Source organism: Mytilus galloprovincialis, chromosome 9, assembly GCF_965363235.1.
Source record: "Mytilus galloprovincialis chromosome 9, xbMytGall1.hap1.1, whole genome shotgun sequence".
Taxonomy (NCBI): domain Eukaryota; kingdom Metazoa; phylum Mollusca; class Bivalvia; order Mytilida; family Mytilidae; genus Mytilus; species Mytilus galloprovincialis.
The window spans coordinates 67,830,784-67,857,207 of record NC_134846.1 but is presented as its reverse complement, the minus strand read 5'-3'; the positions used below and the strand labels follow the sequence as shown (position 1 = coordinate 67,857,207).

General features: G+C 33.7%; 1 protein-coding gene across 1 annotated transcript; it reads left to right on the top strand.

The window, feature by feature from the left end:
• The first annotated feature begins 4,991 nt into the window (after positions 1 to 4,991).
• On the top strand, positions 4,992 to 16,259 carry LOC143045736 (uncharacterized). The gene is made up of 6 exons (XM_076218451.1): positions 4,992 to 5,423; positions 7,585 to 7,611; positions 8,835 to 8,972; positions 10,361 to 10,496; positions 11,634 to 11,885; positions 14,554 to 16,259. The coding sequence occupies exons 1-6, from the start codon at positions 4,999 to 5,001 to the stop codon at positions 14,728 to 14,730; spliced, it is 1,155 nt and encodes a 384-aa protein (XP_076074566.1). The 5' UTR covers positions 4,992 to 4,998; the 3' UTR covers positions 14,731 to 16,259.
• The last annotated feature ends 10,165 nt before the right edge of the window (positions 16,260 to 26,424 follow it).

Below are 26,424 nucleotides of genomic sequence, written 5' to 3'. Positions count from 1 at the left end.
AGGTAAGTAAATTCAGCTCAGCATGTGGCGACGTACCTGTCCTTGGTATGTCAGTATGGAGAAAAACAGAATAACTCATGTACATGTATAACGATATTAATTTATGGCCATATTTCAGCTTTCTGACATATAACACTGTCAAAACTCGCAAGACGCGTACTACGGGACTTTAGCAAACGACGTAGATATTTAACTCAATTTCATTGTATTTTTATCACATAAAACATAGAAGATGTCCACCCTCTGTCCCAACGACATCATATAGGCTATTTTACTTCTTGTCATTAGCTGTGATATTTCACTTACGGCGTACCTTACGACTTCCGTTGCATTGTGCACTGCATTTTCACTTTAATTTTTCTGTTGAATCAGTTGAACATCTTAGCGATCATCGATTAGTAGGACTTGTCGCTGGACAATAAATGTTTTAACTAGACAATCTTCGACGATACAAGCAATGTATTTTATCAATCATTCACGCACAGGAAAAGACTTCCGAATGTAAAAGTGTAATAGAAATATAGTGCATATTTTTGGTCGAAAAGAAAATGTTATAAATTGATCCCTGTTATTATACACGTCAGTAAGTTCGTTAAGTTATTTCATAGGTAGATATTTACTTTATTCTTTCCGAAAAAAAATCAAAAAGGAAAATTAAAATATACACTAACCAAAAAAATAAAAAAGGAAAAATAAATATTATCACGGGAAATAACAATTTAACTAATGTTCTAATGGAAATTGTAGTTCATAATAGAATTTTAAAATTCCCATATGGAAAAGTATTTTCCATCAGCTGTAGAGACAACCGAGTGACATTTTAGGACATACATGTATGAGATGTTATGGACACACAGTTAGATTGAAAACATTTCAATCTTGGGATCATGATCCCTTAAGTAATTAAGCTAATATAAAACCTGTTGCTTAAAATATCTTTTTATATATCTCGCAATTTGGTGTATTTGAAATATGATCCTCTTATAATCGGATTAAAAGAATATTTAGAAAGTAATGTCCTTTATCCATCAAAAATCTTCTTTTCTTCTTTAAATCTGAATCCAAATATTTATATTTTTTTTTTTTTTTCATTTTTTTTTTAGAATACAAGCTTTTGAAGCAGCTGTTTTTAGTATATCAGCAAATTGGGTAGCTCGGCTTTTTCTGAATCAAAATCTTGCTTTAGAAAATGCTATATTTTAGCTTTACAAATTGCATGGGTGATATAGAGCATCTCTTTATTTTATTGGTGAGGAATTAATTCAATAATAAGTATCTATAAGTATTGAATTTTTATGCCCCCGCTGCTTAAACGCATAGCATAACGAACCAAGGTTCGATTAAAGGTCTGTCTTATGGGACAGACCTTTATTCGAACCTTGACAACCATATACCATCAAAACTCATCCGATCTAAAACCAGTCTACCCTTGATCAATCATAAAACAGGAACATGTTTAAAAAGAAAACAAGGCTATATCAACAGACAAAGAAAACTAACAACTGGACCAACTATAGACATTTTCAAAAAGAATGTAAGAGACAAATCAGGAAAGCTGAGTGGAACTATATTAACACCACAATCCTAGAAGGGCTAGAAAACCCTTCTGGAAATATGTTAAATCAAGATAACAGGACAACACAGGAATAGCACCCCTTAAAAACAATGGGCACCTAATAAATGACAACAAATGGAAAGCAGAATTACTGATTAAACAATTCAGTTCAATATTCACAAGAGATAAAGACAAAACTCTGCCAAAAACATCAAAGCATATAAAAAGCACAATACCTCCTTAAGACATAAGACCAGATGGAGTCGAAAAGCTGCTGAAAAAAATTGAATACATCCAAGGCATCAGGACCAGACGGCATACCAAACCGTATATTAAAAGAATGCTAAAAAAACTAGCACCTGGACTTACAAAGATATTCCAAAAATCCATCAACACTGGTACACTATGAAGAGACTGGCTAAACGCAAATATATCAAGTGTCTTCAAAAACGGAGATAAACATGCACAAGAAAACTATAGACCAGTATCACTAACTTCTGTACCATGCAAGCTACTGGAACATATTATCTGTATACATATTCTTAAACATCTAGAGAAGCACATAGTACTTACAAATCACTAAACCATGGTTTCAGGTCAGGCTATTCCTGTGAAACCCAACTGCTTGTCACACTACATGACTTCATGAAATCCTTTGACGCAGGAAAACAAATTGATGTAGCTATCCTGGACTTCTCCAAAGCATTTGACACCGTGCCACATAACAAACTGCTGCACAAAATGAATGAATACGGTATAAGAGGACCACTAACCCAAAGGAAATGAAAGCTGTCGGAGAGGAATCAGAAGAAGCTTCAGTTGACTCCGGTGTACCACAAGGTACATTACTAGGATCCCTTCTCTTCCCCTACCACATTAACGACCTTCCAGATGCAGTACAATCATCGGTCAGACTTTTCGCAGATGACTGCCTCTTGTACAGGAACATAAATAGCCAACATGACCAAACACTCCTACAGCGAGACCTCCAAAACCTAGAGGTATGGGCCAAAAACTGGGGCTTGCGCTTTAATGCAATTAATTGCTATATACTAAGCATCAAGAACAAAAGCCAGAAGATGTACAGCCTAGACGGACATGTACTACAACAAGTCCAATACAACCCATACCTAGGCCTACAGATGTCAGAAGACCTAAAATGGACCACGCATATCTCAAATGTAGCCAAGAAAGCCAATTCGACACTCGGCTTTTTAAGAAGAAATCTACGCTTCTCAGTGCTCAAAAGATTGCAAAAAGACCGCATATATATCACTAGTACGATCAACTATGGAATATGGTGCCATAATATATATATTTATTAAAAGTATTAAGTCACATGACGTTGTAACGGTCAAGTTATTGTTTACTATAAACACGTGTGTGTGTGTGTTTATATCAAGCACATGGTGTGTGTTTACGTTCAATTTGATTGGATGGTTGGGATATACCCGTAATGCCGGTTTTACGGGTATATGCCCTCATGAGTTTTGTAAAAAGCATGATTAAGTATTATTTAAGGGGTTAGTTTGAGAAAATAAAGTTATTCAAAGTTTGCCTATAGTTCAACGTAGCAGCATTCGTTATTATGTTTACCCACCCACCCATCCTTTTATGAGATGGTTATCGTTAATGGGAGTATAACTGTATATTACATTATATTAATATGAATGTTTCCTCAATTGTAGACAGTTTTTTATTGTGTTACTTGTATATTACTGTGCTATTGTATGATTGGATTGGTAGTGTGCCTGAATTTATAGTGAAAGACTTTAGATTGAGAATCATATTGAATGTAAAATTAAAAATAAAGGCTGATAAATCAATTGGAAAGAATACAACGCAGAGCAGCTAGATTTATTACAGGCGACTATAGGTCTAGAGAATATGGGTTGGTCACCAAAATGCTAGACGAGTTAGAACTAGACAACCTACAAACAAGAAGAACAAGTCAACGGCTGGTATTTCTGTACAAATTGGTTGAGGGGTTGGTCCCAGCTATTAATCCCGACGATTTTCTTGTCAAAAGTAAAACCTAAAACATTCGACAATTTTTTAAGTGCCAATATAGTGGCAAATTCAGTGAAGAACAATACGAAGGCACTAGAAAATATCCCTAGCAACACGGATCCATATAAGAACTCTTTCTTTGTCAAGAGCATACAACATTGGAACCAACTGGAAGACCGTATAGTATGCGCAGATACAGTTGAGAGCTTCAAGTCTGCTTTCCAACACCGCCAATAGGTGTCTCTCTCTCCCGCTGAGTAAAAGCCAGAATTGGTTTCTTCAACGTACACATACAGATACAGATACAGATAGCGAACACTGCCCTCTAAACAATGATACCGAGGTTTTTTTCAGAGATTTTAAAGTGCTTTTGCTGACAAATCTGTTCACAGAAAAGCTAAACAGAGCTAAGAGTATGTTCCTTGTCGAATCTAAATCGAGCTATAAATTATATTTATTTCTTATTAAAAGACTATAAGAGGACGGAATATCATACTGTGATTAGTACTAGACTAGGTTTACTAAATCGATTAAAGCATTGTATTCAATTTAGTACTTGTATCTATGATGAGTTTATTTCAACAAAAAGGTTTATGTTTATTTTATAATGGATATGTACTTCCTCTTTTTGATTATTGTTGTACAATATGGACTGAAACATGTAATCTTAATATGGAAAAATGTTAAAATTGCAAAAAAGGGCAGCCAGAATAATTCTTAACAAAGCATATGACACACCATCAAAAACTTTATTTAAACAATTAGGATGGTTGACTTTTCAATCAAGAATCACATATCACGAAGGAGTATTAATGTATAAGATAGTCTTACACCTGCATGATTATCTATGTCAATTATTTAATAATAACCAAAATGGTAATGCAAGATATTCTTTGCCTTCATCGGACAATAATTGTCTTTTCATACCACGTCCGAGACTGACAAATTTTATGAAAAAAAAACATTTCAATACTCCTGTCACAGTTCTTTGGAACAGTATTCCTGTTCAAATAAAAAAAAAAAGATAGAAACGATAGAACAGTCCAAACACAGTTTTTATAATTTCTTGTTTCTAAACTAAAAATGCAATTATCAGATGAAATTTACCTATTAGATAAAAGTCCATATATTTATCTTGTACATATGACATTAACAAAATATGTTCATGAACCTATTCTGTATGTTTTTCGCCTTTTCTTTTGCATAAAAAGTATCCAAGTAAATGTATATATTATATTATTGTATATTTTGAATTATTCAGATGGTATCAGGGAAGATTAATATTGTACTAACTGATTTTACCCTCTTTAAATAAAGTATTTATTATTATTATTATCGATCATTATCTTATAAGTCTTCTTTCTAATCCGTTTTTTCGTGTAGTTCCGTTCCGAACTTGGTTCTCTTTTATGCATTGTTTGTTTACTTCCGGAATGGCTGAGCAGCGGAAAATACGAAATCGCGTACGAAAAATATCAAAATTACAACGTAAATCGGACTCAGAGGATGACGACGAAGACTTACTGTATACAGTCAAATGCAAAGGACTATTGCCTTCAAGTACATCGCAATGGGATGTCGCTTGTCTTCACTCTTTAGGCATTTTTTACTGTGAGAAGTCTATACCACTGTCTGAGTTGCTGGATATTGTGTATAGCAATATCGATATGTTTAAACCATTAACAGAAAAAGAGAAAGAATATACTACATGTATACATGACAGTTTAGATTTCTCGTTTTCAACCCAGGAAGTGGTAGATTATTGTAGAAAATATAGACTTTCTCCAAATGAAGTAAATATTGATGTGGCAGAAAAAGTAAGAAGTAACTTGGAAAGTGATACATTTATAAACACTAGGTATATATGATCTAAATTTGTTGGTATTTTAAGCATTGATAATTTCAGTTCTTGTGCAAGTAAAGACTTGAGTTTTCAATGTGACTGAGACATTATTAATCACTAGCAATAATGAACTAGCCCTGAACATGAATGAAATATTTGACACTGAACACTAAGATAACATCAATCAGTGAGATAATACAATCCATCTTGTATGTGCAAGGATTTGTTTGACTTTAAAAATAAGACGATAAATTATAATTGCCAACCAAACAACTCTTGCCCACAAAGACCAAATGATAGACATGATAAAGAGTCCAGATCCTGCTACATGTACATGTAATAAAACTGTTTTGTCAGATTCCCCTATCACGTACACTATGAACGTACAAATGTAAGCAATTCTCAATTTTTTGTTATTTCCTGTGTCCCACTAGACCATTTCCTGCTTTCAAGGCACAAGTTTGATGAAAAATTCGACAAATATTTGTATTGCTGCAACCAATCAATAATTATCCTTTTGATTTGCATAGTAGAATACTGGAATAAAATGTGTTTATCTTAACTGATATTTGCAATTGTCATGTTTGTTGACAAAGTCATTCAATTCAGACAATTTATACAGTTTACATGTAACTGAGACTTTTATAACACATGTATTACATATTGTACATGTACATGATGTATATATTCTGGACTCATCAAAATCTGTCTGGACTCACCATTTTCAAAACTGGTGAGTCCACAGATGCATTAAGATTGAAATATTTTGTATAAACTGAACACAAATAAACATAAATATCATCATTTTATAGCAAAAGTTTAAAAGCAATCTTAATTTAATGTCATTTCATTGATCTGTTAGGTCCTGGAGACTAAAATATTACATTATATTGTAATAAAATATCTTCTACTTGCTATTGGACTCACCATGGCAAAAAATGACGAGTCCCTGGACTCGCCTTCAAAAATCCTTAGCGAGAACCCTGAATTATAGCAGTCTCAGACATGTCATGATCAGAGTATAATAATAAATGAACGTGTAAGTCTTTTTTACATGTGTATGATTTACAATTCTTACATCAACATGATCAATGTTTTTATTAATTCTAAGCTTATCAAAACAAAATGGTTTTTTTTTTATCATTAATCCATCAAAGACAAGTACGGAGAACAAAAAACAAGGGTGAATGAACTTGAGGGCGAATTGACACAGGGCAAATAGACACAGGGCAAATGTACCCAAAACCGGTCACCATTCACCCTTCAACAATGAGCAAAACTACTGTACTGCCTATATTGTTGTAGTCAGCTGTATAAGCATGATAAGGATTGTTGTTTTTTTATTCTGGTTGATTAAATTTGAATTACATGTACATATTTGTACTTTGAATTGAGAATTAATTCTCTTTAAAAAATTACCAATAAAAATATAACATTTTAAATCATGTACATGTATGTCATGTACATGTATGTCATTTACATGTATGTATGTATTTTCTGCAGCGCTGCAACACAAACGGTGAAACCACATGGCAAGTGTACATTATGTAATTAATGCCATGTACATAAATATCTATCATGTATACTTTACAGTTACATAGATCAATGCATATGTACATGTAGTGTGAATAATATGTAGTCAACAGAAAACCAATCTAAATTCATGACCCTTCATGCTGAGAGAAGTAAATTCTCAAGGTTCATGTCCATTGCACTCACTACTGGTACTTGGAATAACATGTACAACCACAATTTTTTCATAGCAATACATTTTGTACCTATATATAAATGAACTTTTTTGGAAATATAAGATAGACTTCCATGCTAACCAACTACATGTACATGTAGTTTTATATCGTTCATTTTTTTTTTTTATATAAATACATGTACATGTAAGGCCATTAGTTTTCTCGTTTGAATTGTTTTACATTGTTATATCGGGGCCTTTTTTAGCTGACTATGCAGTATGGCTTTGCTGATTGTTGAAGGCCATACGGTGACCTATAGTTGTTAATGTCTGTGTCATTTTGGTCTCTTGTGGACAATTGTCTCATTGGCAATCATACCACATCTTCTTTTTTACATGTATGCTCATCTGCTATACATGTACATGTACATGTCATGCATGTATGTATTTTAAGATATATATTCATATTTTTGTTGCTTTTATTTTCAGGGAGACACTAAAGCCTTATACAGTAGGGTAAGTATAATATTGTAAATTCGTGTTGTCAAAGTATTACTGGGGTAGGAAGACCCTTGTGGGTTTTGCAATGCTGGGCAATACACTCAGGAAATGGTAATTCTGGGTAATATGATTTTTGTTTGGGTTGGGTGAAGTCTAAAACCTGTCCATGCTGTTCAAAGTATGGCAATGCTGCAATTGTTGGGCAGAAAGATTAAAGTGGGTTCAGAATTTGTTACAAGGTCTACTCCTCTGATATTTTTCAACCCTGAAACTTCACAGGAAAGTTACATATATATGTACATGAACATGCATGTTGAAAATGTGCATCTGCTCCATGTACAAGATGTATTATGGAATTGTTTTGGGAATTTTTACATCTCCAATTTGAAATATTTAACATTTAGTATAGAGCATTCTCCGTTGTGTAAGAAGCAATCTGTGCATCTAGGTCTTTAATCTATTTTCATTCGTTTTTATACACATGTTACATGCATATGTGTTATGATGAACATGTATCATGTGTATATACATTTTATACAAATGAACATGCCAGTCATTTTCAGAGGGGAAAAAAATCAAACATATTTTAAATTTTTCTCTGATAATTATACATTCATATATACATGGTGTGATAAACACACTTTTCTAGCAACTTAACATACAATTAAAGCTTATTTTAATGATATAAATATTAAAAACTGGTAACGATAAATACATAGGCTTTGATTAGAGTCTGCATAGTAAACAAACAAGGGCATAGCATTTTTAGATAGAATTTATTTCTTATGAACATTTCCTTTACTCATTTTGAAACCAGGATGTAAAATTGAAAAAATGGTAATGAAAAATTTACAGTGTAACGTTTTTTTCAATGTCTTTGTTGCTGCGCATTGTAAAATACTTTTTACTCATTTTTGGAAAAAATCAGAAAAATTTTGTGTTCTTTGACATGTTTGAGTTTTCCGGAAAAAAAAATTTTTTTTAATATTTTTTATTTAAAATTTTTTGAAATTTTTTTTTTTTTTTTTAAATTTTTAACATTTTATTTTGATTATTTTTTTTTTTTTTTTTTTTTTTATTTTTTTTTTCTTGGCAAAAAAAAAAATAAAAAATTCTGAAATTTTTGGCAAAATTTTATTTATCCCGGGGTGAACCAGGGTGGGGTGTTATTTACACCGGGGTAATTAACCAATCAGATTGCAGTATTTTTGCTGCATAAGAAATAATATATTTTTCAGACTGATAGAACAATTCATGAGAAATGTACACCATATAATACAGATCATGAGAAGTAAACAAGGATTGTTGAATGTACCAGAAAGAGTATTTGTTAATTTGTTTTGCAACTTTGTGAAGATGTGTAACCTGAACCCAAGGTACTTATAAGGTTAAGATCTTACTGTCCTATGAATTATTATAACAGGACACCTGTCCATGTGCTTAAAAAAAGATTACCCAAACCTCAATATTTTAGCCCAATTATATGAAAGTTAATAGAAACCATCATTTGGTGTCCATATATATCATAGTACAACATGTATATCTGGAAATAAGGATTTTTTTAAGCAATCCATGAAACCTTGGATATTGTAATCACTAAATAATGGTAACAGTTATTTGATATAATGTTAAGTCTGTCTCATATCTTGACTTACATCTTGAAATTGACAATGATGGTCGGTTGAAAACAAAACTTTTTGACAAATGAGATGATTTCAGCGTCCCAAATGTTAATTTTCCATTTCTATGTAGCAACATTCCAGCAGCGCCTGCATATGGAGTATCTCCAAATTGATACAATATTTCTGAGCTTGTATTACCTATCATGATATCCATGATAGAGGGTTGCTGCCAACAAGGAAGCTATTAAACCAAGAGTCCAAATGGTGAAGTTGAAATCATCCCTTCGTAAATTTTCGGACACAATCACGAATTGGTTGACGGTTATGGAATAATTGTTTCCCAGATGATATCAGATATGTTTCACGGTCTACTGAACATAGAAAATGATAGTGCGTATGGGGCATCCATGTACTATGGACACATTCTTGTTTTATATTTGTTGAGTTTAAAGTGGATGTTTTGTGCATACATGTACATATGGCCATTAATTTGCTTGTTTGAGGCCTTCTATAGCTATCCAACATGTATGTGGTATGGGTTTTGCTTATTGTTTAAGGTTGGATAGTGATATATAGTTGTTAACATCTGTGTCATTATTGGCAGTCATACCACATCTTCTTTTTTTATGTTCCTACACAGCCTATAACAATGAGTAAACTTCTTACTGTATGCTATATAATGCCCTTGCATGACTAAATGGGAAACACTAATAAAAGAAAACCTAACATTATTTTATGCTTAAATCAATTAACAAAAAAAACAGATATGGCACACTGCAACCAACCACTATTACTGTCAGTCTGTGCTACATTATATATGCACCTGACCTGGGAATGACACAATGTGACGAGGTAAAACATAAACTCAACTTTCTCCTGACCTGAGACAGTGGTGTAATAGCACACTAGAAAAAAATAAAAATCAATAAAATGAGACTCATCAGAATTTGCCAAAGTTGAGCAGCTCAGCTATATCAGCTCCTTGAAGCAGTTCTAAATGTTATAACTTTTTAACATTTCTTCAATTTAGTATCTATATTGTTTGTTTTGTGTTTAAACATCTAGTTGCTGTTTGATGAAATCACACAAATAATTTCTTCATTATAAGAATGGAAGCATAAATTCTAATCAATTATTTTCAGTGAGGGATCACTCTGGAAAACAGATAAAAATATTCTTCAACAAAATGTATCCTCAGAGGCAAATGTTGTTATTTTACCCTGTAACCTAATGGAAGCTAGTGATTATCAAGCTGTAAATGTTGTTTCAGTTGTGGATGTAAGTAGTGACAAAATTATTAATAAGTGCATTATAAAATTAGGCTTTTATAACCATAAAAGGTAAATTGTGACTTGGATGGAGCACTCAAACCACATCTTTTTATATCTATGTATACATGTAATGAATTTCATTAGAGTGTTTGAATACCATATCAATGCAGGATTTTGTATTCAATCAACATGATCAATAGAACAAATTCACTGTCAAAAGTCTTCTTTTTTATCCAAAGTTTGATTCTTATATGAATATCTACTGACTCACCCTACAAAATGTAGGTAAAGATATTAGAGATGTCTACTGACTCACCCTACAAAATGTAAGTAAAGATATTAGAGATGTCTACTGACTCACCCTACAAAATGTAAGTAAAGATATTAGAGATGTCTACTGACTCACCCTACAAAATGTAAGTAAAGATATTAGAGATGTCTACTGACTCGCCCTACAAAATGTAAGTAAAGATATTAGAGATGTCTACTGACTCGCCCTACAAAATGTATATTAGAGATGTCTACTGACTCACCCTACAAAATGTATATTAGAGATGTCTACTGACTCACCCTACAAAATGTAAGTAAAGATATTAGAGATGTCTACTGACTCGCCCTACAAAATGTAAGTAAAGATATTAGAGATGTAGGGTACTGTCAGTTAGGCAGCCAAATGTTTGATTCAAATGAACTTAGTATTAAATTTGATATATAAACATAATCTTTTTTACACTACATCATTTTTAATAGATCAGAGGCTGAACATTACAGCTAAGGCAAATTGTAAGTCATGATAACTTTCATATGAAAAGGTATTAAACTCATGAAATCATTACTTGATTAATCATGTTAATATGTCATCCTGTTATCATGATCATGATGATTCATGGTATGGCTCTTTTCAAATAATTTGTTAATTAGTATAGAAAGCCTCAAACTGCATTGCTTTATTTGTTCATTACTTAAGTGTCACAAAATTATACTGTTGATTTCAAGAATAATTTATGGGACGAAATTTTGACCACACCTTATTGGATTTATTTTTAACAGTTGGAATCTTGTAACCAGATTGGTAATACAGTATAGTTTGTATTAATACAAGCTAAAAGTGAACCATATCATTAATATTAACTTGTTTTTATAGGTAAAAAAGTTGTCAACTGAGAATTTAGATACTACAGAGAGTCTTTCATCATCATCATTGTCAGAATCATCAGATATTAAACAAGACAATGATGGCAGTACTGATCAACAGCCTTCAATCTATAAAAGAATTTGTAAAAAGCTCCTAGGGCAACATGGTGCTGAACTTGTAGTGGACCATGAATTGTTTGGAGAAAAATGTATAAAAAATGGGAAAATATACCTGAGTGGCATGATTGTTGTTGGAACACAGGTATTTAAATGTGAATGTATTATCATTCAAATGTTCAGAATATAATAATGCACAAACATCCAAAAAACTTTAACTATATGCTTTTCATATTAAGGATGTTTCCTCCTCTTGTTTTTAAATTTTTGCCATATAATTAGAATCCTCTAGTTTTATCGATGTAGTGCCATTAAAAAAATGTTCCACTAACCCATATTTTTCTTTTCATAATTTTCTTACATATATAGTTTAAAAAAACATATTTGAAAGTGTTATAAAATCTTTGTTATTTTTCATTATTTTATAAAGAAAAAAATGGTGCAGATGTAATATGTATGAAAAGTCTGGACAAAATTATTGCCTGCCAAATTTCAAGATCTTATTATTCAAAAACAAGTACATGAACAGTTTTTTTTACTGATTTTTAGCTCACCTGGCCCGAAGGTCCAAGTGAGCTTTTCTCATCACTTTGCGTCCGTCGTTGTCTGTCGTCGTCCAGTGTCGTCGTCTGTTAAGTTTTTTCTTCTTTTCTGAAACTACTGGGTCAAATTTAACCAAACTTGGCCACAATCATCATTGGGGTAACTAGTTTAAAAATGTGTCCGTTGACCCGGCCAACCAACCAAGATGGCCACCATGGCTAAAAATAGAACATAGGCCCAAGGTAAAATGTAGATTTTGGCTTATATCTTTGCAAATCTGACATGGGGGTACATTTGATTATTAGGTCAAGATCTATCTGCCCTGAAATTTTCAGATGAATTGGACAACCCGTTGTTGGGTTGCTGCCCCTGAATTGGTAATTTTAAGGAAATTTTGCTGTTTTGGGTTATTATCTTGAAAATTATTATAGATAGAGATAAACTGTAAACAGCAATAATGTTCAGCAAAGTAAGATTTACAAATAAGTCAACATGATCGAAATGGTCAATTGACCCCCTAAAGAGTTATTGTCCTTTATAGAAAATTTTTAACAATTTTCATAAAATTTGTAAATTTTTACTAACATTTTCCACTGAAACTACTGGTCCAAGTTCATTATAGATAGATATAATTGTAAGCAGTAAGAATGTTCATTACAAACACATCACCATCACCAAAACACAATTTTGTCATGAATCCATCTGCATCCTTTGTTTAATATTCACATAGACCAAGGTGAGCAACACAGGCTCCGTAGAGCCTCTAGTTATAAATTTTTAATTCCTTAATTTATATACTATCAATTTACAACAGTTTATCAAAAGTTTATTATTTTGAAACAGATAAAAACACCCTTAAAAGAATAAATGCACAAAAAAGCATGTATATAAATAACAAAATGTGGTATGATTGCAAATGAGACATGTACAACTCTCCATAAGAGACCAAATGACACAGAAATTAAAAACTAGGTTACTGTGCTGCCTTCAACAATTTTAAAAACCGTCATAGTCAGCTATATAAAAGGCACTGAAATTGAAAATATGAAACAATCCGAACAAGAAACTAACAGCCTAATTTATGTTCAAAATACGGAACAAACAATAAAAAAAACCAGACAACCACTGAATTACTGGTTCCTGACTTGAGACAGACACATACTGAATGTGGCAGGGTTAAAGATTTTTGAAAAAAATTACTAAGATTTACTAAAATGGTTAAAAATTGACTATAAAGGGCAATAGCTCCTATTTTATGGAATAACTTACCAATACCCCTGAAAAAATCAACCTCAAGTACAAGCTCATTCAAAAAAGATTTAAAAAATTACTTGACGGAACATTAAACTGTGCGTTTTTTATACGCATAATAATTTTCACACACTTACTCAAACTTATGATATTGTTAATGCCAATACTATTGTAATTGTTTGTTATATTTCATTGTATTTCATGAGGGCCTCAGGGAAGATTAGCTTTATAGCTAACTGTGTAACCCTCTTTAAATAAAGAATTATTATTATTATTATTATTATTATTATTATTATTATTATTAAACTAGCTACATTATCTGACATAAGAAAATTATGATACAACAAAATAAAAAATATTTGTTTATCACCAATTATCAAACTTTGTGCATGTGTCAGTAATTAAACATGACTATGTAAAATCCAATATCTGTTTGATGTTGGTTTTCTGTCAGTTATGATTGTTTCTTTGCTTAAATACATTCTGGTAGATAGTTGTTCCATTCCCAACTACATGACTTCTCCTTATTTTATGGTTTTTTTTTTATTCCAATGATCAACCCGCTTTCAAAATCTTACTTAGCAGTGTGGGGATGCACCAAATTATATTTTGGTTCACTGTGATTTAATAGATTCAATGAACAGGTTATATGTGGTGATGTTAACCCCTATATAAAAATAAAGAGATTTGGCAAGGTTGCCAATTGATGTGAAAACTATCCATTAAAGACATAAGGACGAAGATATAAACACATAATACAGGCTTCAATTATGTTCAATATTATACTTTACAAAAAGTAATAAAAGTGCATGGGATTCAAAAATGTGAATCAATCAAAAGAGGAAATTATTTTTTTTAGAAACATCATAATGAAAACTGATAGTATCTCTTTTGTATGCCCCTTGGTAGATGATAGGCTACTGGAGAATCAATTGTTCCTCTTGTCTGCCTGTCTGTCTTTTCCAACTTAAGTTTTCCTCATCCAAATTTGTTTTTTAAATATGTATTTTATGTTGTAGGTGACTTTTACCTTACTAGTGTGTAGTGTTGATCATATGGTAGATATTTTAAATGAAAAAGATGTTGGAAGGAAGACAAGTTATATTTCATACTCAGAGCCAAAAGATATGCTGATAAAAAAAGATCGTGATGAGTTACTGGAGGCATTTTGGAGATTAAATAATACTACAGTTTGAGAAGTAAATCTCTACATTTCATGTCCATGTAAATTTTTTGACTCTTCCATGTTAACAATTACTGGAACCACAATTTAGTGTCAATAATCACTGTCCCTGTAAATCTTTATAAAAAAGTTTTTATTGTGAAACAGTTGCTGTCTACGTTTTTTAGAACAGTATATAATTTACTGATTGTATAGTAAAATAAACTGATCTAAAATAAAGTGACACCTTTGATTTATATGATATATTGGTTGAGCTTGCAGAACATTCAGGCAGTTTAGATAATTGTCATGCAAGATGAATCATATACTATCATCCAGATAAGCACAACACTTACCTTATTTGCTCGGCACAATAAATATAGAATGTAACAAAAGAGGGGTGAAGATACCAGAGTGACATTCAATAGTTATCAAAGTTACCAGGATTATAATTTAATACCCCAGACGTACATTTCGTCTACATTAGACTCATCAGTGACACTCAGATCAAAATAGTTATAAAGCCAAACAAGTAAACAGTTGAAGAGCATAGAGGACCTAAAATTCCAAAAAGTTTTTCCAAATACGGTTAAGGTAATCTATGCCTGGGGACAGGAAAACCTTAATTTTTCGAAAATTTTATAAAAATGACCAAACAATTGATATTCATGTCAACACCAAAATGCTGACTACTGGTCTCAACTCATAGATTGAAAATAAACTCACGCCATGGATAAAAAAGAAAAAACATAAAGACAAACGATAGTACACAAGACACAACATAGAAAACTTAAGACTAAGCAAAAGGAACCCCACCAAAAACTGGTGGTGATCTTAAGTTTTAGTTTAAACTTATTTTATCGTTCAAAATGACAAATGGATCAGACACAAGTTTTACAACTTAGTAGCGTCTTCTCTTAAGTGCTCCAAAAGGGTTAGCAAGCAGATCCTGCTCCACATGTGGCACCCGTTAACAAATTAACCTATCTCAGTATGTGTGTAGTGATTATTGGGTGAATCATATCAAACAAAAGGTCTAATAAAAGTGAAGTCGTCAGCATATACTGTAAATTCAGAAATTAATGCAAGGTTTTTATTATTGGGAAAATTGCGACAGAGATGTAAACGCAATAATTTAAACTCGCATTTTGAAATATTTAAAATGAATTAAACAGGATTTTTCTCAAAATTGTAAAAAATAAAATCGCATTTAAGTTTAAAATGACAAAATTGCAATAATAAATGCAATAATTTCTGAATTTACAGTACTTGACTGGATGTTACAAACACTAAGAATTTTATGTATCCAAATAGTTTTAACATATAAAGTTTACTTGTAATAATAATTGAAAGTGTCTAACCTAATAATAGGTATGATGTTATTAAAACAGAGGTATGCACCATTTATTTGACAAAACAATTGTGAAATCAAAGTATGTTGAATTAAAGACATTTTAGGTGCTTTATTTTCATATAACGTCATAATAATTGCACTTTTATATGTCAGCATATGACCCATTTGTTTTGCTTGTGAAAGCCAAATACATTGTACCATATCTTAAACTTGTGTAGTTTTGTTTTCGTTGAAACATTGTATTATTTTACAGTTAAATGTTGTTTGAGCTTTATCATATGTTAACTATTTTTATTTTTAAAGTATATAAAGCATCACTGAAGAGACATTTATTGTCAAAATGCTCATCTGGTGCATTACATTTGGTGCTGTTAATTTTTATTGAAGAATAGTCTTTTTTATCTTTCAAAAGTCATTTTATGCTGCCTTGTCCAGTTTGGTTGCTGTATCATTTATAATCACTGAAAATAGTTTTTCAGCAGGAAATGAAGATATGCTGATTCCAAATCAGTTGAAGAGGTTTATTGACCTTTCATCGAAGTAGTAATGATTTGTCTAGATCTATCATACTTTCCTGTCGTTAGTTATCTGATGTATTTTGACAGAAATAAATGTAATATCAGAAAAAGGATATTATAAAACGTGGTTCCACACCTAATTGATTCTCAGCTTATTTCATTGTATGTTATTTTGAATGTAATGATTGTTTAGGTTTAACCTTGTCTGACTGTCTACTCAGATTAGGTGGTTACTTTATATGGTGGTTTAACCTTGTCTGACTGTCTACTCAGATTAGGTGGTTACTTTATATGGTGATTTAACCTTGTCTGGCTGTCTACTCAGATTAGGTGGTTACTTTATATGGTGGTTTAACCTTGTCTGACTGTCTTCTCAGATTAGGTGGTTACTTTATATGGTGGTTTAACCCTGTCTGACTGTCAACTCAGATTAGATGTTTACTTTATATGGTGGTTTAACCTTGTCTGACTGTCTACCCATATTAGGTGGTTACTTTATATGGTGATTTAACCTTGTCTGACTGTCTACTCAGATTAGGTGTTTACTTTATATGGTGGTTTAACCTTGTCTGACTGTCTACTCAGATTAGGTGGTTACTTTATATGGTGATTTAACCTTGTCTGACTGTCTACTCAGATTAGGTGTTTACTTTATATGGTGGTTTAACCTTGTCTGACTGTCTACTCAGATTAGGTGGTTACTTTATATGGTGGTTTAACCTTGTCTGACTGTCTACTCAGATTAGGTGGTTACTTTATATGGTGGTTTAACCTTGTCTGACTGTCTACTCAGATTAGGTGGTTATTTTATATGGTGGTTTAACCTTGTCTGACTGTCTACTCAGATTAGGTGGTTACTTTATATGGTAGTTTAACCTTGTCTGACTGTCTACTCAGATGAGGTGGTTACTTTATATGATGGTTTAACCTTGTCTGACTGTCTACTCAGATTAGGTGTTTACTTTATATGGTGGTTTAACCTTGTCTGACTGTCTACTCAGGTTAGGTGTTTACTTTATATGGTGGTTTAACCTTGTCTGACTGTCTACTCAGATTAGGTGGTTACTTTATATGGTGATTTAACCTTGTCTGACTGTCTACTCAGATTAGGTGGTTACTTTATATGGTGGTTTAACCTTGTCTGACTGTCTACCCAGATTAGGTGGTTACTTTATATGGTGGTTTAACCTTGTCTGACTGTCTACTCAGATTAGGTGTTTACTTTATATGGTGGTTTAACCTTGTCTGACTGTCTACTTAGATTAGGTGGTTACTTTATATATTGATTTTACCTTGTCTGACTGTCTACTCAGATTAGGTGTTTACTTTATATTGTGGTTTAACCTTGTCTGACTGTCTACCCAGATTAGGTGGTTACTTTATATGGTGGTTTAACCTTGTCTGACTGTCTACTCAGATTAGGTGTTTACTTTATATGGTGGTTTCACCTTGTCTGACTGTCTACTCAGATGAGGTGGTTACTTTATATGATGGTTTAACCTTGTCCGACTGTCTTCTCAGATGAGGTGGTTACTTTATATGGTGGTTTAACCTTGTCTGACTGTCTACTCAGATTAAGTGTTTACTTTATATGGTGGTTTAACCTTGTCTGACTGTCTACTCAGATTTGGTGGTTACTTTATATGGTGGTTTAACCTTGTCTGACTGTCTACTCAGATTAGATGGTTACTTTATATGGTGGTTTAACCTTGTCTGACTGTCTACTCAGATTAGATGGTTACTTTATATGGTGGTTTAACTTTGTCTGACTGTCTACTCAGATAAGATGGTTACTTTATATGGTGGTTTAACCTTGTCTGACTGTCTACTCAGATTAGGTGGTTACTTTATATGGTGGTTAAACCTTGTCTGACTGTCTACCCAGATTAGGTGGTTACTTTATATGGTGGTTTAACCTTGTCTGACTGTCTACTCAGATTAGGTGGTTACTTTATATGGTGGTTTAACCTTGTCTGACTGTCTACTCAGATTAGGTGGTTACTTTATATGGTGATTTAACCTTGTCTGACTATCTCCTCAGATTAGATGGTTACTTTATATGGTGGTTTAATCTGTCTGACTGTCTACTCAGATTAGGTGGTTACTTTATATGGTGATTTAACCTTGTCTGACTGTCCACTCAGATTAGGTGGTTACTGTATATGGTGGTTAAACCTTGTCTGACTGTCTACTCAGATTAGGTGGTTACTTAATATGATGATTTAACCTTGTCTGACTGTCTACTCAGATTAGATGTTTACTTTATATGGTGGTTTAACCTTGTCTGACTGTCTACTCAGATTAGGTGGTTACTTTATATGGTGGTTTAACTTTGTCTGACTGTCTACTCAGATGAGGTGTTTACTTTATATGGTGGTTTAACCTTGTCTGACTGTCTACTCAGATTAGGTGTTTACTTTATATGGTGGTTTAACCTTGTCTGACTGTCTACTCAGATGAGGTGGTTACTTTATATTATGGTTTAACCTTGTCCGACTGTCTTCTCAGATGAGGTGGTTACTTTATATGGTGGTTTAACCTTGTCTGACTGTCTACTCAGATTAGTTGTTTACTTTATATGGTAGTTTAACCTTGTCTGGCTGTCTACTCAGATTAGATGGTTACTTTATATGGTGGTTTAACCTTGTCTGACTGTCTACTCAGATTAGGTGCTTACTTTATATGATGGTTAAACCTTGTCTGACTGTCTACTCAGATTAGGTGGTTACTTAATATGATGATTTAACCTTGTCTGACTGTCTACTCAGATTAGATGTTTACTTTATATGATGGTTTAACCTTGTCTGACTGTCTACTCAGATTAGGTGGTTACTTTATATGGTGGTTTAACCTTGTCTGACTGTCTACTCAGATTAGGTGGTTACTTTATATGGTGGTTTAACTTTGTCTGACTGTCTACTCAGATGAGGTGTTTACTTTATATGGTGGTTTAACCTTGTCTGACTGTCTACTCAGATTAGGTGTTTACTTTATATGGTGGTTTAAACTTGTCTGACTGTCTTCTCAGATTAGGTGTTTACTTTATATGGTGGTTTAACCTTGTCTGACTGTCTACTCAGATTAGGTGTTTACTTTATATGGTGGTTTAACCTTGTCTGACTGTCTTCTCAGATGAGGTGGTTACTTTATATGGTGGTTTAACCTTGTCTGACTGTCTACTCAGATTAGATGGTTCCTTTATATGGTGGTTTAACCTTGTCTGACTGTCTACTCAGATTAGGTGCTTACTTTATATGATGGTTAAACCTTGTCTGACTGTCTACTCAGATTAGGTGGTTACTTAATATGATGATTTAACCTTGTCTGACTGTCTACTCAGATTAGATGTTTACTTTATATGGTGGTTTAACCTTGTCTGACTGTCTACTCAGATTAGGTGGTTACTTTATATGGTGGTTTAACCTTGTCTGACTGTCTACTCAGATTAGATGGTTATTTTATATGGTGGTTTAACCTTGTCTGACTGTCTACTCAGATTAGATGGTTACTTTATATGGTGGTTTAACCTTGTCTGACTGTCTACTTAGATAAGATGTTTACTTTATATGGTGGTTTAACCTTGTCTGACTGTCTACTCAGATTAGGTGGTTACTTTATATGGTAGTTTAACCTTGTCTGACTGTCTACTCAGATTAGGTGGTTACTTTATATGGTGGTTTAACTTTGTCTGACTGTCTACTCAGATGAGGTGTTTACTTTATATGGTGGTTTAACCCTGTCTGACTGTCAACTCAGATTAGATGTTTACTTTATATGGTGGTTTAACCTTGTCTGACTGTCTACTTAGATTAGGTGTTTACTTTATATGGTGGTTTAACCCTGTCTGACTGTCAACTCAGATTAGATGTTTACTTTATATGGTGGTTTAACCTTGTCTGACTGTCTACCCAGATTAGGTGGTTACTTTATATGGTGATTTAACCTTGTCTGACTGTCTACTCAGATTAGGTGTTTACTTTATATGGTGGTTTAACCTTGTCTGACTGTCTACTCAGATTAGGTGGTTACTTTATATGGTGATTTAACCTTGTCTGACTGTCTACTCAGATTAGGTGTTTACTTTATATGGTGGTTTAACCTTGTCTGACTGTCTACTCAGATTAGGTGGTTACTTTATATGGTGGTTTAACCTTGTCTGACTGTCTACTCAGATTAGGTGGTTACTTTATATGGTGGTTTAACCTTGTCTGACTGTCTACTCAGATTAGGTGGTTATTTTATATGGTGGTTTAACCTTGTCTGACTGTCTACTCAGATTAGGTGGTTACTTTATATGGTAGTTTAACCTTGTCTGACTGTCTACTCAGATGAGGTGGTTACTTTATATGATGGTTTAACCTTGTCTGACTGTCTACTCAGATTAGGTGTTTACTTTATATGGTGGTTTAACCTTGTCTGACTGTCTACTCAGATTAGGTGTTTACTTTATATGGTGGTTTAACCTTGTCTGACTGTCTACTCAGATTAGGTGGTTACTTTATATGGTGATTTAACCTTGTCTGACTGTCTACTCAGATTAGGTGTTTACTTTATATGGTGGTTTAACCTTGTCTGACTGTCTACCCAGATTAGGTGGTTACTTTATATGGTGGTTTAACCTTGTCTGACTGTCTACTCAGATTAGGTGTTTACTTTATAAGGTGGTTTAACCTTGTCTGACTGTCTACTTAGATTAGGTGGTTACTTTATATGGTGATTTAACCTTGTCTGACTGTCTACTCAGATTAGGTGTTTACTTTATATGGTGGTTTAACCTTGTCTGACTGTCTACCCAGATTAGGTGGTTACTTTATATGGTGGTTTAACCTTGTCTGACTGTCTACTCAGATTAGATGGTTACTTTATATGGTGGTTTAACTTTGTCTGACTGTCTACTCAGATGAGATGGTTACTTTATATGGTGGTTTAACCTTGTCTGACTGTCTACTCAGATTAGGTGGTTACTTTATATGGTGGTTAAACCTTGTCTGACTGTCTACTCAGATTAGGTGGGTACTTTATATGGTGGTTTAACCTTGTCTGACTGTCTACTCAGATTAGGTGGTTACTTTATATGGTGGTTTAACCTTGTCTGACTGTCTACTCAGATTAGGTGGTTACTTTATATGGTGATTTAACCTTGTCTGACTATCTCCTCAGATTAGATGGTTACTTTATATGGTGGTTTAATCTGTCTGACTGTCTACTCAGATTAGGTGGTTACTTTATATGGTGATTTAACCTTGTCTGACTGTCCACTCAGATTAGGTGGTTACATTATATGGTGGTTAAACCTTGTCTGACTGTCTACTCAGATTAGGTGGTTACTTAATATGATGATTTAACCTTGTCTGACTGTCTACTCAGATTAGATGTTTACTTTATATGGTGGTTTAACCTTGTCTGACTGTCTACTCAGATTAGGTGGTTACTTTATATGGTGGTTTAACTTTGTCTGACTGTCTACTCAGATGAGGTGTTTACTTTATATGGTGGTTTAACCTTGTCTGACTGTCTACTCAGATTAGGTGTTTACTTTATAAGGTGGTTTAACCTTGTCTGACTGTCTACTTAGATTAGGTGGTTACTTTATATGGTGGTTTAACCTTGTCTGACTGTCTACTCAGATTAGGTGTTTACTTTATAAGGTGGTTTAACCTTGTCTGACTGTCTACTTAGATTAGGTGGTTACTTTATATGGTGATTTAACCTTGTCTGACTGTCTACTCAGATTAGGTGTTTACTTTATATGGTGGTTTAACCTTGTCTGACTGTCTACCCAGATTAGGTGGTTACTTTATATGGTGGTTTAACCTTGTCTGACTGTCTACTCAGATTAGGTGTTTACTTTATATGGTGGTTTAACCTTGTCTGACTGTCTACTCAGATGAGGTGGTTACTTTATATGATGGTTTAACCTTGTCCGACTGTCTTCTCAGATGAGGTGGTTACTTTATATGGTGGTTTAACCTTGTCTGACTGTCTACTCAGATTAAGTGTTTACTTTATATGGTGGTTTAACCTTGTCTGACTGTCTACTCAGATTAGGTGGTTACTTTATATGGTGGTTTAACCTTGTCTGACTGTCTACTCAGATTAGATGGTTACTTTATATGGTGGTTTAACCTTGTCTGACTGTCTACTCAGATTAGATGGTTACTTTATATGGTGGTTTAACTTTGTCTGACTGTCTACTCAGATAAGATGGTTACTTTATATGGTGGTTTAACCTTGTCTGACTGTCTACTCAGATTAGGTGGTTACTTTATATGGTGGTTAAACCTTGTCTGACTGTCTACTCAGATTAGGTGGGTACTTTATATGGTGGTTTAACCTTGTCTGACTGTCTACTCAGATTAGGTGGTTACTTTATATGGTGGTTTAACCTTGTCTGACTGTCTACTCAGATTAGGTGGTTACTTTATATGGTGATTTAACCTTGTCTGACTATCTCCTCAGATTAGATGGTTACTTTATATGGTGGTTTAATCTGTCTGACTGTCTACTCAGATTAGGTGGTTACTTTATATGGTGATTTAACCTTGTCTGACTGTCCACTCAGATTAGGTGGTTACATTATATGGTGGTTAAACCTTGTCTGACTGTCTACTCAGATTAGGTGGTTACTTAATATGATGATTTAACCTTGTCTGACTGTCTACTCAGATTAGATGTTTACTTTATATGGTGGTTTAACCTTGTCTGACTGTCTACTCAGATTAGGTGGTTACTTTATATGGTGGTTTAACTTTGTCTGACTGTCTACTCAGATGAGGTGTTTACTTTATATGGTGGTTTAACCTTGTCTGACTGTCTACTCAGATTAGGTGTTTACTTTATAAGGTGGTTTAACCTTGTCTGACTGTCTACTTAGATTAGGTGGTTACTTTATATGGTGATTTAACCTTGTCTGACTGTCTACTCAGATTAGGTGTTTACTTTATATGGTGGTTTAACCTTGTCTGACTGTCTACCCAGATTAGGTGGTTACTTTATATGGTGGTTTAACCTTGTCTGACTGTCTACTCAGATTAGGTGTTTACTTTATATGGTGGTTTAACCTTATCTGACTGTCTACTCAGATGAGGTGGTTACTTTATATGATGGTTTAACCTTGTCCGACTGTCTTCTCAGATGAGGTGGTTACTTTATATGGTGGTTTAACCTTGTCTGACTGTCTACTCAGATTAAGTGTTTACTTTATATGGTGGTTTAACCTTGTCTGACTGTCTACTCAGATTAGGTGGTTACTTTATATGGTGGTTTAACCTTGTCTGACTGTCTACTCAGATTAGATGGTTACTTTATATGGTGGTTTAACCTTGTCTGACTGTCTACTCAGATTAGGTGTTTACTTTATATGGTGGTTTAACTTTGTCTGACTGTCTACTCAGATTTGGTGGTTACTTTATATGGTGGTTTAACCTTGTCTGACTGTCTACTCAGATTAGGTGGTTACTTTATATGGTGGTTAAACCTTGTCTGACTGTCTACTCAGATTAGGTGGTTACTTTATATGGTGGTTTAACCTTGTCTGACTGTCTACTCAGATTAGGTGGTTACTTTATATGGTGGTTTAACCTTGTCTGACTGTCTACTCAGATTAGGTGGTTACTTTATATGGTGATTTAACCTTGTCTGACTATATCCTCAGATTAGATGGTTACTTTATATGGTGGTTTAATTTGTCTGACTGTCTACTCAGATTAGGTGGTTACTTTATATGGTGATTTAACCTTGTCTGACTGTCCACTCAGATTAGGTGGTTACTTTATATGGTGGTTAAACCTTGTCTGACTGTCTACTCAGATTAGGTGGTTACTTAATATGATGATTTAACCTTGTCTGACTGTCTACTCAGATTAGATGTTTACTTTATATGGTGGTTTAACCTTGTCTGACTGTCTACTCAGATTAGGTGGTTACTTTATATGGTGGTTTAACTTTGTCTGACTGTCTACTCAGATGAGGTGTTTACTTTATATGGTGGTTTAACCTTGTCTGACTGTCTACTCAGATTAGGTGTTTACTTTATATGGTGGTTTAACCTTGTCTGACTGTCTACTCAGATGAGGTGGTTACTTTATATTATGGTTTAACCTTGTCCGACTGTCTTCTCAGATGAGGTGGTTACTTTATATGGTGGTTTAACCTTGTCTGACTGTCTACTCAGATTAGTTGTTTACTTTATATGGTAGTTTAACCTTGTCTGGCTGTCTACTCAGATTAGATGGTTCCTTTATATGATGGTTTAACCTTGTCTGACTGTCTACTCAGATTAGGTGCTTACTTTATATGATGGTTAAACCTTGTCTGACTGTCTACTTAGATTAGGTGGTTACTTAATATGATGATTTAACCTTGTCTGACTGTCTACTCAGATTAGATGTTTACTTTATATGGTGGTTTAACCTTGTCTGACTGTCTTCTCAGATTAGGTGGTTACTTTATATGGTGGTTTAACCTTGTCTGACTGTCTACTCAGATTAGGTGGTTACTTTATATGGTGGTTTAACTTTGTCTGACTGTCTACTCAGATGAGGTGTTTACTTTATATGGTGGTTTAACCTTGTCTGACTGTCTACTCAGATTAGGTGTTTACTTTATATGGTGGTTTAACCTTGTCTGACTGTCTTCTCAGATTAGGTGTTTACTTTATATGGTGGTTTAACCTTGTCTGACTGTCTACTCAGATTAGGTGTTTACTTTATATGGTGGTTTAACCTTGTCTGACTGTCTTCTCAGATGAGGTGGTTACTTTATATGGTGGTTTAACCTTGTCTGACTGTCTACTCAGATTAGGTGTTTACTTTATATGGTGGTTTAACCTTGTTTGACTGTCTACTCAGATTAGTTGTTTACTTTATATGGTGGTTTAACCTTGTCTGACTGTCTACTCAGATTAGGTGGTTACTTTATATGGTGATTTAACCTTGTCTGACTGTCTACTCAGATTAGGTGTTTACTTTATATGGTGGTTTAACCTTGTCTGACTGTCTACTCAGATTAGGTGGTTACTTTATATGGTGGTTTAACCTTGTCTGACTGTCTACTCAGATTAGGTGGTTACTTTATATGATGGTTAAACCTTGTCTGACTGTCTACTCAGATTAGGTGGTTACTTAATATGATGATTTAACCTTGTCTGACTGTCTACTCAGATTAGATGTTTACTTTATATGGTGGTTTAACCTTGTCTGACTGTCTACTCAGATTAGGTGGTTACTTTATATGGTGGTTTAACCTTGTCTGACTGTCTACTCAGATTAGATGGTTATTTTATATGGTGGTTTAACCTTGTCTGACTGTCTACTCAGATTAGATGGTTACTTTATATGGTGGTTTAACCTTGTCTGACTGTCTACTTAGATTAGATGTTTACTTTATATGGTGGTTTAACCTTGTCTGACTGTCTACTCAGATTAGGTGGTTACTTTATATGGTAGTTTAACCTTGTCTGACTGTCTACTCAGATTAGGTGGTTACTTTATATGGTGGTTTAACTTTGTCTGACTGTCTACTCAGATGAGGTGTTTACTTTATATGGTGGTTTAACCTTGTCTGACTGTCTACTCAGATTAGGTGTTTACTTTATATGGTGGTTTAACCTTGTTTGACTGTCTACTCAGATTAGGTGTTTACTTTATATGGTGGTTTAACCTTGTCTGACTGTCTACTCAGATTAGGTGGTTACTTTATATGGTGATTTAACCTTGTCTGACTGTCTACTCAGATTAGGTGTTTACTTTATATGGTGATTTAACCTTGTCTGACTGTCTACTCAGATTAGGTGGTTACTTTATATGGTGATTTAACCTTGTCTGACTGTCTACTCAGATTAGGTGGTTACTTTATA